Below are 14,300 nucleotides of genomic sequence, written 5' to 3' on the forward strand. Positions count from 1 at the left end.
AATTTTGAAAGCCTTAATCGTTAACTCGAAAATTATCAAACTTTTGTTATACTCAGATCCGTTTATGTGTACATGGTTTCACAGTTATTTTTATACTTTTTCTCAAGTATGACTGAAGAAATATAGGTATTCTATACAATTCTCATTAAAATTTTAATTATTATAAATGTTTCTCAATGTACTTAAATTTTTATTTCTCAAAAGACATTTGAACGAAAATATCGCTAACTTTTTTAATTCATTTTATTAGGTTTATAATTAAAGTATTGTTCTAAAATTAAAAACAATTTTATTCCGTATTTGTAGAAAAATAGACTAAAAATATAAAATTATTGGGAATAATTTATTTAATCGAATTAATAATAACAAAAAAATATCTTATGCAATTTAATTTTTTGAATTTTTGGAAATTATATCAGTTTTTCTAGATCCTTAAAATTGTATGAAACTCAAAAATAAATGTACAATATTAAATAATAATTCACTAACTGATTTTATTATATAAAACATTGTTGTCAATAATTGTTATTACCCTTTTTTTTTTTTTTTATTATCTTCTACTTAAAATGTTAAATATTCAATATAACCCCAAAACTTAGAATTTTGCGTTGTATCCTTGGGAGCAACATGTTTGGTCGAATTTACCTAAAACAGAACATTGTATGCCTTAATCCATTTTAATAAAGATGTCATTTTTTGAAAATTAATATTACTGTTCGAAATAAGTGGGTGATTGTGTTAATTATCAACCGAAATCATTTGCTTAATATTTTTACAAAGTTCCAAATTTGATTTACAATTATGATTAGTACATATAAAATCAATATTTTCGTTTTTTCAGTGTCCTGCTGTTACTAAATTTATAGTCGTCAATTGTAACACATAAATTGCCTCTTCGCGTTTAAAATTTGTCATCGATCTTCAATTTCATTAATAACAAAACTTCTTATACAATTATACGAGTAAATGTTAAAACACTTTGTTCATACATAAGAGTTATATGCACAACAACATAATAATAGTTGTTTCATCTTTGATTTTGTTTAAAAAAATAACAATCGTTTTTGACAGTTTTTAATTTCCGAAAAATAAAATAACAATGCATGATGTTAACATTGCAATCGAACTATATTAAAATAATATTAGCTTTGGTCTATAAATAATAGAATAATAAATATTATGTCCTAATGCCTATCAGACTTAAAATGATTCTTTCACAGTAGTATTTTCTGTAACAAAGACAGCGTTATACAACAACATCGTGCGGCACACCATTGCAATGTAGACGGTATCTGAGTAAGTGAACGAAAGAAGATTTTAATTTACCACCTAGAAACCGTTGTTTTACATAGAATTTGAGCTTAATTGCTTTTGTTTTGTGCGTATTATTAGTAAACTTAATATTTTCTTTCCACGTAAAAATCGTTTTATACCGTGTAACTTTATGAAACATTGATGTCGGTTAAGAATGTACCGTCTTAAGAAAATTATTTATTTTATGAACTAATTACTGTGATATTTGTCTACACACATATATACGGATGTATTATAATTATATTATCAATTTCGTTATTATTTCAGTCGCCCCCTAAAAGTGGAGATTGTCTCTTACATGTAACGATATTGCGGCGCGCATGACTTGCTATACCATCGTCATTGCGTCTTCGGTTATATTATAATAAAACTTAAACTCTGAATAAAGCCAGCCAGGTGAATGCATTCGAGTATATTTCAATATATCTGTGCCGTCGCATTACTGCAAACATGTTGTTTCAAAATATTCCTTAAACCAAAATCGTCGACGATCCAGTGCCGGCGGGATGCATGCGTTTGGTAGTGTGGTCCAGTGGTGTAGTGGAACGTATACGCGTATAACGAATTCTCCATTTTTTGGTTAATGCATATATTTACATTTTGTGATACACAGGTATACAGGTATACTAGCTGTACTCTAAACGTTATAGATATAAACAGTATTATCAAATTTTGACCTTTTTTACCCGACTGCAGAAGGAGGGTTATGTGTTTAATTCTTCAAAAATCAATAATACCAAACATACTTCCTAATTATGTTTATTACTAACGGTTATTATTTTACGCATCTATTTATAATTTTATTACCCTGAAATGTAGTTTAAAAAGCCATTTAACTGCTACAAGTTGCTACAATAGTATTCAATTGTATTTTTTTTTATTTTAAATTCATTATTTTGTTAGCTAATATTATCGATCGAGGACCAAAATAAATGGTGAGGGGGGGAATAAGAATTAACTCTAATCACCTATTTTACTTACAATTGGCGTACACTCAAGAGTTTTTTTAGGATTACATCTCTAGTGTGGTTAACTGATGAAATTTACAAAGTTCATCTTAGGCGGCAGTAAATTCCAAAACGGTTTTATTTTATTCCTTTTAAATTTATCCTCATCTCTTATTGGGTTTTATTATATTTTTTCTACCGGTTTTATTCTTTTTTTTTCATTCGATAATCTTTGGAGAAGCGTATTAACAATTTTTTTTATTTAATCAGGTCTCGTTATTATCTTATAATTTGGGAGGTTCCTTTTCTCTTAACAAGACTTCATAATATATATATTTATTAATGGAAATCTGTTCAAGATTTTTATTGTCCAGACAAGCGTCTTACTAACTGCGAACTCTGTGTGAATTTATGTTGTCTAATATACTATTCTGTAAATAACGGGTGACTGACAAAAACTACTTTCAAAATTGTATACCAGTGTTATACTTAATGAGACAAATCCTATTTTTATTTTATACTCTTTTTCCATGTATATGACTTTTTCTACACTTTTGTTGTATTTAGTTATTTTGTATTTTTGATATGCGATTTGATAAAAAAAAAAAAAAAAACTCATTATAATTCATCGCGCGTTGCTCCCCTAATCTAATGTATTGTAACCGAATGTTTGTATTGGAAAATACCTTAAATAAACAGTTATACTATTTTTTTTTCTATTTTTATTGATAGGTGGATACACTCCCCCAAATGTCATACCCTGACAGGTGCACCTGACCTTGTTGAGAAACGGCTAATAGAGTATATACAAATACGGATCATACCAGTAATATTGTCATTGTTGTTTACAAATAAAATTGAAATTAATTGCTTTAACGTACAATGGTCTTTCGAATGTATGTATTCTTATGTTGAGGTTCATAATATTTCATCGATTTCCAAAAAATAAAAAAAATAAACACAAATTATTATAACTAAAGTGTCAACTCTAAATATTCAGACACTTTCTTTGCTGATTATTCAATGTTGATTTATTATCAAATGCTTACTAATATATTTCATTGATATAATTCTATATTTAGAATTCTGATACATACAGTGTAATGTTTTTCTATATTCCACATAATAGTTATAACTTGGAAATTATGCATAACCAATTTTTAACGTTATTTACAAATACTTTAAATATTTAAATATTTTTAATCAATCGTCAATAATAAATTATAATATTTGTTTCGTTGGACATGTTGGTAAGAATAATGTTTCTAATATTATTCAAAAATTTGTAAATACTTTTTTAAGTGCAGTGTATATCGATACAACTATGTACATCTGTTGTTTCAAATAATCATACAAATAATTTGCTAGCTTTTACCATTAGAATATAAGTACAACGTTTACAAAAATCAAAAATTCATTGTATATTATGACCAACTAATTGTTATATTTTAATTAATAGTGTTAACATTTGTTTCGGATTATCTGCACTTGTATTTGTTTTATAATGAAACAAAACTTTTCATTATGAATTAAATTCAAAACAAAAATTATTTCACTTCCTTATTGTTTGTCTTTAATTTTTCTAAAGTTTTACTTTTTCAATCATAATACTGTAGTTTATTCTAATTTTGTTAGATTTAAGTCTCTGCGGTAATTTATTTCGTTTAATCGTTTCCTTATAACCGGGACGATTTTATATCTTGCTCCTTCAATCCTTTAATCCAACCTTCGATTATCACCTTGGAGCCAAAATATGATCGCCTATCATAATTTGCATAATTTGTGATAAAATACACATCATAAGTATAGTACATTATAATTTATACTCGTATATTTTTATTTGATTTTTAAGAAAAATATTCAAACCTATCGATTGTGTAAGTACAAACCAATAATTATAATTTTCAAAACTATATAAATGACACTGCTATATAATATATTAAAACATATTTTCTTCAAAATGTGTTTATGTAATCGTATTTTAATTATATTTCATGCTCATAAACGTCCTAAAACTGAAGCACTATATTTACCTGATTATACGTAACAATTATTATACATAGAAACTTTTATATTAGCAAGTAATTTATTTTTTTTGTTTTCTGACATTCAACTAAGGATACTTAATGAATATATCAATCGGCTGTACGCATTTTTTCTTTTATATTATCGAATGGTACGCCTTGATTACATCATGATGTGGTTTATAGATATTTTATTTGTATTCATAATGTATATTTATAAAAAAAAAATTGAAATATTTTATAATTCTCATTTTTTTTTTATATATATGTTTATTGTTAAGTAGTTAAATCTGATCATTAATGAATAATGACGTTGATAAAAATAATAAAAATTATAGAATATATATTTCTATTTCAATCAAAAGGTTTTTTTTTTTTTTCGTTATAAATAAGCAGCTTTAACTATTTTAGTATTTACTAGGTATGATAGTAACTTTACTCAAATAAACTAAATTAATTTTATTTTTATTGAAACAATTATAATGTCATGTTGTTATAATGTTATTACTATAACATTTATAATATTATAGTATACTGTTCAATTTTCTATAGTAAACATTAATTTGTAGTATCCAGAACATAGTTTGTTATTATAGCCAAACAATCATACAACATATTCCTTTTGACTTTAACGCAGTAAAATATGCTAACGTTAAATATTAACTTGTTAATAGACTTCTAAGATATTAATTAATAACCAGGTAAATCTACAAAATCATTAAATTTATTATATTAATGACTATGTAATAAAATTGTATTTTTTTCTAAATATTTACTAAAAATGTAAAATAGATTCGCTAGAATATATAACTTAATTCGTTTATTATTTGTTACAACGTTCAATTATTTTTTTCATTGGTTTCTATTTTAATTTATACTATTTTGTCGCAATTTTTTTAATTTTATTTAAAAATTTATTTTGTATAAATATGAAGCAATGCATTTATTTTATGCAATTTTGTGTGAAATTAATTCCAAACGGAAACTGTATTAAAACAGTATAGTATTGAGCAGAGATACGCATTTTTTGCATTAGTGTGTGGCTAAATACAATTAGTATTCTCTATATTAACCCGGTTAAATTAAGTTATACCTTTAAATTCTGTTTTCTTTATATTGTGTATACACAGTTAAATTTATATCATTGATGAACAAGTTTTTGCAGTATCTAAAGAAACTTGTGTTACAACAATATTTTAAGAGTGAAAGTAATTAGATATTAGTATTAAGTAAGATAAGATAATTAGTATTAAACATTTAAAGTTTAGTTATACTTTCGTAATATTTGATAATAACTTATAAATGTTGAATTATAAAAACAGTCGCCCGTATCCATCTATTTATCTTACGATTTGTACCACATGTTGTATAAAGCGTTATTTTTTTCCAAATGTGATTATTATTTTGTGTTTATAGGTTACTTGCTAACCCGAGTAGAAGGTAAAGTGGGTTCGCCAGAAAAACCACTATCCGATTTGGGATTGATATCGTACAGAAGCTACTGGAAAGACGTTCTGCTACAGTACTTGTGCAACTTGGGCGGAAAGCAACTGTCCGTAAAAGGTAAATACTTACATCGTTTACATACATTTTCATCTCGAAAGTCATATTATCCCTTTTTCTCTTTTTTCTTTGAACTATTTTATCTACTACTTATCATGCGTCATTATATATATATATATGTTTAGGTCAGTGAACAAATTCAAAACACAAGGCGCTCGTCATAATTTTTATAACACTTTCCACCTTATACGGTGGTTCACTTCCTTTCATCTGCTGTGCCGATATTATTATTACGGTTATATAACGAGCGTTCTCTTTCCCTAGATTATGTGCTTTGTGTTGGTCATAAAAATTGAGTATACACAATTTTTTATGACGTTATAATCACGATATTACAGTTGAAAATAACCCTTACTGACCGTGTCTGTACGGGTATATCAGACCTACATAACCTAAGTTAAATTAGTGTGATGTTATGCGCCGCAAGAAATTCTAAGGGAATCATAAGGTTTTTTCGTAATTTTTAAACATCACTGATATTTATTTATTTATTATTATTATTATTTTATTTTTGACGAGGGATCCTACCAAGACAGATTAAAAATTAGACATAATAAAACAATGAATCAAGTCGCAGAAATTGGTTTTGTACAAACTAAGAATCAGTAATTCAAAGATTTTTAGTTATTTTTGGTCTTATTCGTTTCTAAAGTTAACAAAATCTTCCATTTGAACAACCTAATTCTCAAATTAATGATATAGTGAATATTTATTTTCTAAAAGTTACTTAGGTATGAAAATATGTTTGATAATAAAGTTCTGTTGTTAGAAAGTCTTCTCTCCTTGCGATATATAAAAATTCTAAAATTGTCAATACTTTTTGTTCAAATATAACAAATGTACATTTTATTTAAAAATAAGAAAATTATTAAATTAATTATGAAAATTTCTAACTTCTATTATTTATGATATTTGGCCTTCAAAATCTTACCTTATTTTATATTATTTGCTTTACCTTATTGAAAATTTAAAACTGAATAGTGTTATTTTATTTTTTTAAATAATTGTCTAATTCCTCATTTTTTACAATAAATTACTTGATTAGGATATGGATCGAATGATTTTAGAAAACAACATGAAAAAAAAAATTACACTTTATTTGTGAAATTTCAAATTCATTTTGTAATATTCGTGAATAATTCTAATAATTCTAATAGTTGATATTATATTTTTCAAAATTAAAATTAAATATTTTGGTGGTTAAACATTAACTTTAACCATTTTTTTTTTTTTTTATATAAATATATTATTATTATTTAAAACTACCATCACATGATTGCCACTTTGTTAACAGATTATACATTATTGGAAAATATTGTTTATGACAAGTTTAATTTTAACACGTTAATATTCATATTAGTATTTCCTTAAACAAAACACAACTATAACCAGTGATAAATGAATAAAACATTTAGTGTGAAAACTAATTAGTTTTATGTTTAAGAAGTTTCAAAATTGTTTTACATATAAATTGTTGTATGCATATAAAGTAATTTCTCTACTTTCAAAATAAATTATTATAACTGAATACTCTTCAAATTATATTGTTTTAGAATTGTATTATAAAAACAAAATCTGTTCGTATCTTTTAAAAATATATTGTTGTAGTGATGTTAATTGTTTAGATTCTTCTTGAGAATATTTAAAGCAAAAAAGTTAAACCCCTATTCAATTTTAAGTAGATAAACTTTACCTGATATAACATTATTTTATTAATTTAATTATGTAAAATCTTAATTTACAAACACAGATAATTAATACATTTATATTACAATTAACACGAATTGAAACTTATCTATTCATTATAAAAGCTATCTAACATTATAATCTAAAAATTATTGTTACAGCTGTAGAAATAAATTAAAAATCATGGCACACTCTGGTCCAAATGAGCTTTAAATTTTAAATTGTAGATAAAAATGTACAAGAGCTTCCCGGAAAACCGTGAATACTTTTATTCACATAAAAAAACCGCATTTTGATCAACTTTTGGAATTATTCCAACATTTTTATAACCTATGTATCAACGAACTCTTAGATTGAATGTCAAAACATATGACATGATATTGGATTCGATAAAAAAAAAAAAAAAAAAAAAAAACGATGTAAAACAAGAGACGAGCTTAATAAGTGTATTATGTCAAAATAATAAAACTGGAAGAAAATACGAAGACCCATTAAATGACATACTGAAATTTTCTCTTTTTATCCTTTACATTTTTACTATCAATTTAATTGGAAAGACTACATGATACGAGAAAAATGTTATCATAGGTTGGATATCACGAACCACAATCTTTTGACGTTTAATTAATTCGGCTCATCCATTGTTTTAAAACATTTTATGTCTCACTATCTAGTTTTCATTACTTAATTTTTCAATTCAATTTGTTTTTGTATTCATTATAGCTGAACGTTTATTTGTTACTAATTACATCTTAATTTCAATTATCAACTATAACAAATGACCGATAAGGTCTAAAGTTAGTTTTAATCCACCGAATGTACTTAAACCCGGATTAGATTAGGTGATTTGTTTTAATAAGCCTATTTTAATAACTATTTGGTACTTTTTTTTTTAAGTGTAAAATATTATTTTCAAATAAATCGTATTTTCTACAAAAAATAAAATTAAGATTAATTTTTAAAATTTATTTTAGATTATGTGCATGAACGATTGTATAAACAAATACGATTGTCTGTATTTGCAATATTTTTAATTACAAGTTATTTTATTTCATTTATTTCTAAGCTAAGTATTTTTACAAATTGTAACTAATTAGATTTAGACAGTAGGGTAAATTTAACACAAAAATAGCGTGTTCAAACGTATAAATAACGTGTCCTACTTTTATTTTATAATAAAGATCTCTTATCTTATACTTACATTATTCTTATTTGTCTAGAAATAAATAAATTTTTTTGATTTATAAAATAAAATTATTTACTGAAAAATACTACCACGTGTTTTAGAAATTACATATTCTTGAAACCAAATTACTATTTTAGTTCAAAAGAATAACTTAGGTACGTTTTTTTTTTTTATATATATATTCGAAGTTGTATAATTATGATGTTTGTTTTTATAATAAATTACTTCATATACAATTCATACAATTTAATCAATAATTTCCAAATTAGACATGAATTAGAACTAAATAATTTTTTAAATTATTTACTTGTTTTTTAGAACATTTTAAAACTTACCATATTACTATAATTTTACAATTAAATCAATAATCTGAGTTTATATTATATTGAACTATTCTTCGAACATGTTTATTTTTCGATTACAATAATTTATAATGCTGTTTTCAAATTAAAAATTTAATTTTGATGACTCGTCCAATTATTGTATTTTACTAAGTTGCTTTTTTAAAAATAAATTTAAAAATCAGTAGTTCAATGTAAGGTTTATATAACCTAAGTAAGTTTTGAATAACATAAAAATAAAATAAGTTTTAAGATTTTTTTAATATTTTCTCAAACAAAAAAAAATGTATTACAGTTTACTGACTCAATGTATATATATATATATAAATTAAAATATAATAATTGTTTGGCTGTAAACCCTCAAAAAAAAAAAAAAATATTTCAATTTAATTAAAAAATAATGATTTGTTAGCGTATGCATATTATCTTGTTGTTAATATTAATTTTTTCGTCATTCTATGATAATATGAAATAAAACTAATATTTCTCCACGTGACTGTTTTAATGACAACGTGTCTGTACAATATATCCCCCTAAGATAGCATTTGCCGACGGCTTTTCATTTATCAACGTTCGCAACGGGCCGGATATTGTTTTTGGATCACAATTCATTGTGTGGTTCCGTTTTGTAACAAAATAATTTATCCCGTCCCACTGTAAATTAATCCCCCCCCCCCCTTTACAACGATAAAAAACATAACTGATGAGTTTAATTTAGTCCATTCGATCTCTACATATGCGCTGATATAAACCTCTTTTGGATGAACAAACTTCACGTGTCGATAGCTTTCCAATCTCGTACCCATGGCCGTGGTCCAGGGTATGTATGCGCGTGCGTGTGTATCGTGCGTACATAAAATGCCGGGTTTTTCGTCCGCAGGGCACTGCAATATCGTAATATTCTGTTGTAGTATGAAATAAGATGGTAGGAGGAGGTATGGTAGGCGAACAACCGCATTGTCGTTCTGCTCAGGTCTGTACATAAATCATCGGAATCACGTGGGAAATATGTTGTAAACAATCAGCTGTTAATGTAATTTAAAATTTTGAATTCCAGACATGAGTCAAGAACTAGCCATAAACTCCTATGATATAGTCAGCACGCTCCAAGCTCTCGGCATGATGAAATATTGGAAGGGAAAGCACATCATACTCAAGAAACAGGTAACGCATTTTATTTGAATCGGGGTCGGCTAATAAAAAATTCATGTTTAACCTTTGAATACGCTACTCGCAAGATTTATGACTTACTATTATGTTATACTATTTTTATATACATATGCCTTATAAAAGTCGAAAACTCGGACGTTTCGCGTATTCGTTCACTGTTTTATAGTTCAATCTGCAACCGGCGTATGATCGTATATATTATATTGTGTATTTATGCGAATAATATATATATATATATATATATATATTACTTTAGAATACCCGTCTATGCAGGGAAGTAAATTATAATCGAAAGTGCTTTCAGCTTATATTATGTTAATTGACGTGAAATAATGTATTTATAATAATAATGAAATTAATGACCTATCTCGTACTATTCGTAATCGATGTTTATAAGTAAAAACAATGATGTCAACAGCAATAGATGATATTCCATTGGGTAAGAGTTTGGTATTTTTTTTCCCTGTTTATATACACGGCTTTTTTTTAATATTCATCGAATTCGTTCGAAAATATAATTATGCAGTATTTTATTTTTATGATATGATTGTCAATGTAAATTTAGTCGTAAATCACAAAATACGCCATAATTAAACTATGGAATTTTTTTTTTCAATGCTCGTCTTCTCTTGTGTTCATTATAGTTACGTACAAATAATTTTATTACACCAGTCATGGTGAAAAATCATCTAGGTTTAAATAATTATGTTGCCAATTTCAATGGTTGATAAAATCATTAACTAAATGTTTAAATAAAACTTAATTAAATACACTTATTTTTTACAAATGTAAATAAACATAATTTGTGATAAATTCCAAAAATACCCTAAACCTCGAGAAAAAAATATGTGTAGGTTTTATATGTTTACATATAATACCTGTATAGTATGTATATATATATATATATTTAAAATAAAATATTTATGTTCGGAATTCAATCATATCTTTTTTTAGAAACAAAATTAAATTTAAAGTTGTGGTTCTATAAAGAAAGTGATTGAATGCCAAAAATATACTCATACTAGGTACATCCTTGGTAAATCGAAAGAAATACCATAATGAAAAAAAAATAAATCGTTCATCTTTTATATTTAAACTTATTTATAATATTATACTTATTATTGTTATCTAGAAATTTTCATCTTAATTATAGATTTATATTCAATCCGGTTATGAGTTAAAAATAATGTATTATATTATAATTATTCAAAACATCAATTTTTATAAAAAGAAAAAACATCTAGTTGGATTCTTATCTATACAAGTGTCTTGTTTTACTTTCACACGGCTGGTGTATTACTTGTATACTTATGAACGTACTGTGATAATTATGAGAAAACCCTTCTTTAAACTATTCGGTACTAAATATCGTTAAATGATATGTACATTACAAAAATGTACTACCTTGCTTTTTTGATTAATTCTATTTTCATGTTTTTTCTAGGCGTTAAGAAATTTAGTGTGTATATGTTTTCTTACTAAAAATTATACTTTAGTTTTATAACTGTAACGTATTGTGTAATTGTATTTTGGATACTCATTTAAATTAATTTCGGTTCACGGAAAACATCGTTACTAATTGACAAATGTATGCATAATTTGTATAGCCTGATTCAGAATAAATCATTTTTATAATTACGTTTTATTTTAACTGCGCAAATTTACATCAGGTAAAAATTTGCAGTCGGAATTTTGAATAGCATTTACGTTTCGGGTTGGTCGAGGTATGTAAGGGGTAATTTGTTGTATTTTTCCTGTGAGCATTGTCCGCGTTTTTTCTCATTAGTCGTAGTATTGGCGTTTGACAATTCTTAAATGTAATATCGATCGGTAAAGGAGAAAAAAAACCAACAACGATTTACATAACCTGTTTTTCTTATAGTAGTTTCGTGGATTCTCAGCTTATACACGCTTATAGTATACGTATACTATCCGGCGACCGACGTGGCGTAATACAGTATACAATACAAGTGTCTCGTGTGATGGTAATATATCATGTGTTGTCAAATATCGCACGTTTGAAACCCCTGCAACGTACATATTTTATTTTCCGATATCAAATAGTTTTAGTGCAATTGATAATAATATGCAAACAATGCAGTCGCCGCCATTATTGTTGCAACCATACGAAGGGTGTGCATTTATCCGTTTAATCGTATTACTTAGCTTTTTTCAATCTATGGAACGCAAATAATTTTGTACGGGTCGACAAGTATAAAATATAAATATATTATTCGGGTATCTACTAATGATCTTGGGCACATTTTTAATTTAGTATATTTACTATTAATGGGTGTACTGTTATACAAATAGAAAAGAAGGGTGATAGTTTATTTATTTTTTTTTTTTTTATGTTATGGAAATCGAAAGGTTGTCCACGTTGAACATTAGTCGTAAAAGGGTCGCATGAAAAATCGGTTAAATATCTTTTGGGTCACCTTCGCACAAAGGTTTGAACATTGCTGCAACTACAAATATTATCGTTGTAGTCGGTTCTATTCTCTGTAATAACCATCGACCGTTGGGTATAACGACGGGGACCCCAAACGACTTTCTCGCGAACATGGTTCGGTCCGACGTGGGCAAAACTTGTCGACTGCGACTTAATCAAGTGGGAGCAGTAGCGTTTCGAGACAATATCATATACACGCATGTAGGACGGCTTTGTATGCACGCGCGCACCGGATGTCTCATTTACACACCAATACCTCTCGATAGCGCAGTCGCTTTATCTTACAGTCATTATAATAAATGTACTCGCAAACAAAGATATATACTTACAATATACCCTTACATACAAATGTATTAATATTTGTATCACGTTCGGACATTTAACTTAAAGGGTTATTAGTATGCGATAATATGATAATAGCTGAGGAGAAGGTAGAAAAAGTCCACGTTTCGGTATACGATATTTCTTTTCGAGCTTCTACGATAGGTTATTACTCAGTATTGGTCATTATTAACAATGATTTTTAATTATTTATTAATATTTAATTAAAAATGATTTAAACAATTTACGATAATTAATTACAATTTAATGTAAATGTATATAAACATTAGGTACCTACTACTACAAATATACTTTTAATATAAATTATTTTCATTCGATCAACAACTACTTCTCGTTTAATTCTCATATATTACGATGGTGTTAAAATTGGTATTGCTTATGATTAGGCTAGGGACTTTTAGCTCTAAAAAACATATAAATATGTTTTAAAAAAGAACCAAATGTTCATTTAAATAGGTTCTAACATTTTTTTTATTATTTTTTATTGTATTTACGTAAAACAATTGTATTATCAATTATTTGAGGGTTATTTATCAAACTCAATGCTTAATTGTGGGCTTGAAATATAAAACAGGACAATGGGTTTACAACCAATTTTAACCATTTAAATTTTTCACTTAATTTTACCTTGAAAATTTCACTTTACTATTAAAAATGTTCTTACGTTTTTAAATGTAATTTAATCGTAAATCTGTGGTGGTTATTTGAAAACAAAATTTTATATTTTGAAAAGCTTCGTTCTACACCGATGATAGATAGTGGCGCATACTTAAAAAAATACTAGATCATCATTTGTTAGATCTTCAGGCAATATATTCATGTCATTAACTTTGCATTTTAAAATTTTAGAAGTTTCGGACACAATTTTTAAACATTATAACTCGCCTAATTTATTTCGCGTATTCTCTACAACAATGAATCAGATCATTTCTTTTTTTTTTTCAAAAATGTTTTAGACTCTGGTAAATTCAAAATTGAGTTTTATAAATATTAAATTACATAGGACAATATGACTTTTTATAGCCCTGAAAAGATACATACTGTTAAAATATGTTTTAAAAATTAAAAATGATAAAAATTAAAAATTAAATTTAGGATTTAAATTCTTTACATCAAAGATGTATATATAACTTCTATTGAACTCAACTATTTTTTTAATCTTTTAAAAATAAATATGTAAATGCTAGAAGTTCCTTAGCCTTCTTATAACTAATGGATTTCAGACCTTATATTCCATCGTCTTTACTAAATAAAGTTCGTCTGAATCATGGATTC

General features: G+C 26.1%; 1 protein-coding gene across 3 annotated transcripts in view; it reads left to right on the forward strand.

The window, feature by feature from the left end:
- LOC112694250 (histone acetyltransferase KAT7-like) overlaps nucleotides 1-14,300 on the forward strand; it is a 100,975-nt gene that overhangs the window by 49,714 nt on the left and 36,961 nt on the right. For all 3 annotated transcript variants that reach the window (XR_003149551.1, XM_025569664.1, XM_025569665.1), the window contains 2 exons: nucleotides 5,702-5,848; nucleotides 10,119-10,225. Coding sequence is in view for 2 of the 3 variants with exons in the window: in XM_025569664.1 (XP_025425449.1) it covers nucleotides 5,702-5,848; nucleotides 10,119-10,225 (254 nt within the window). In the remaining variant the exon portion in view is untranslated. The remainder of the gene's footprint in view (nucleotides 1-5,701; nucleotides 5,849-10,118; nucleotides 10,226-14,300) is intronic.

The sequence above is a fragment of the Sipha flava genome, unplaced genomic scaffold, assembly GCF_003268045.1.
Source record: "Sipha flava isolate LNK unplaced genomic scaffold, YSA_version1 126_pilon_pilon, whole genome shotgun sequence".
NCBI classification, from domain to species: domain Eukaryota; kingdom Metazoa; phylum Arthropoda; class Insecta; order Hemiptera; family Aphididae; genus Sipha; species Sipha flava.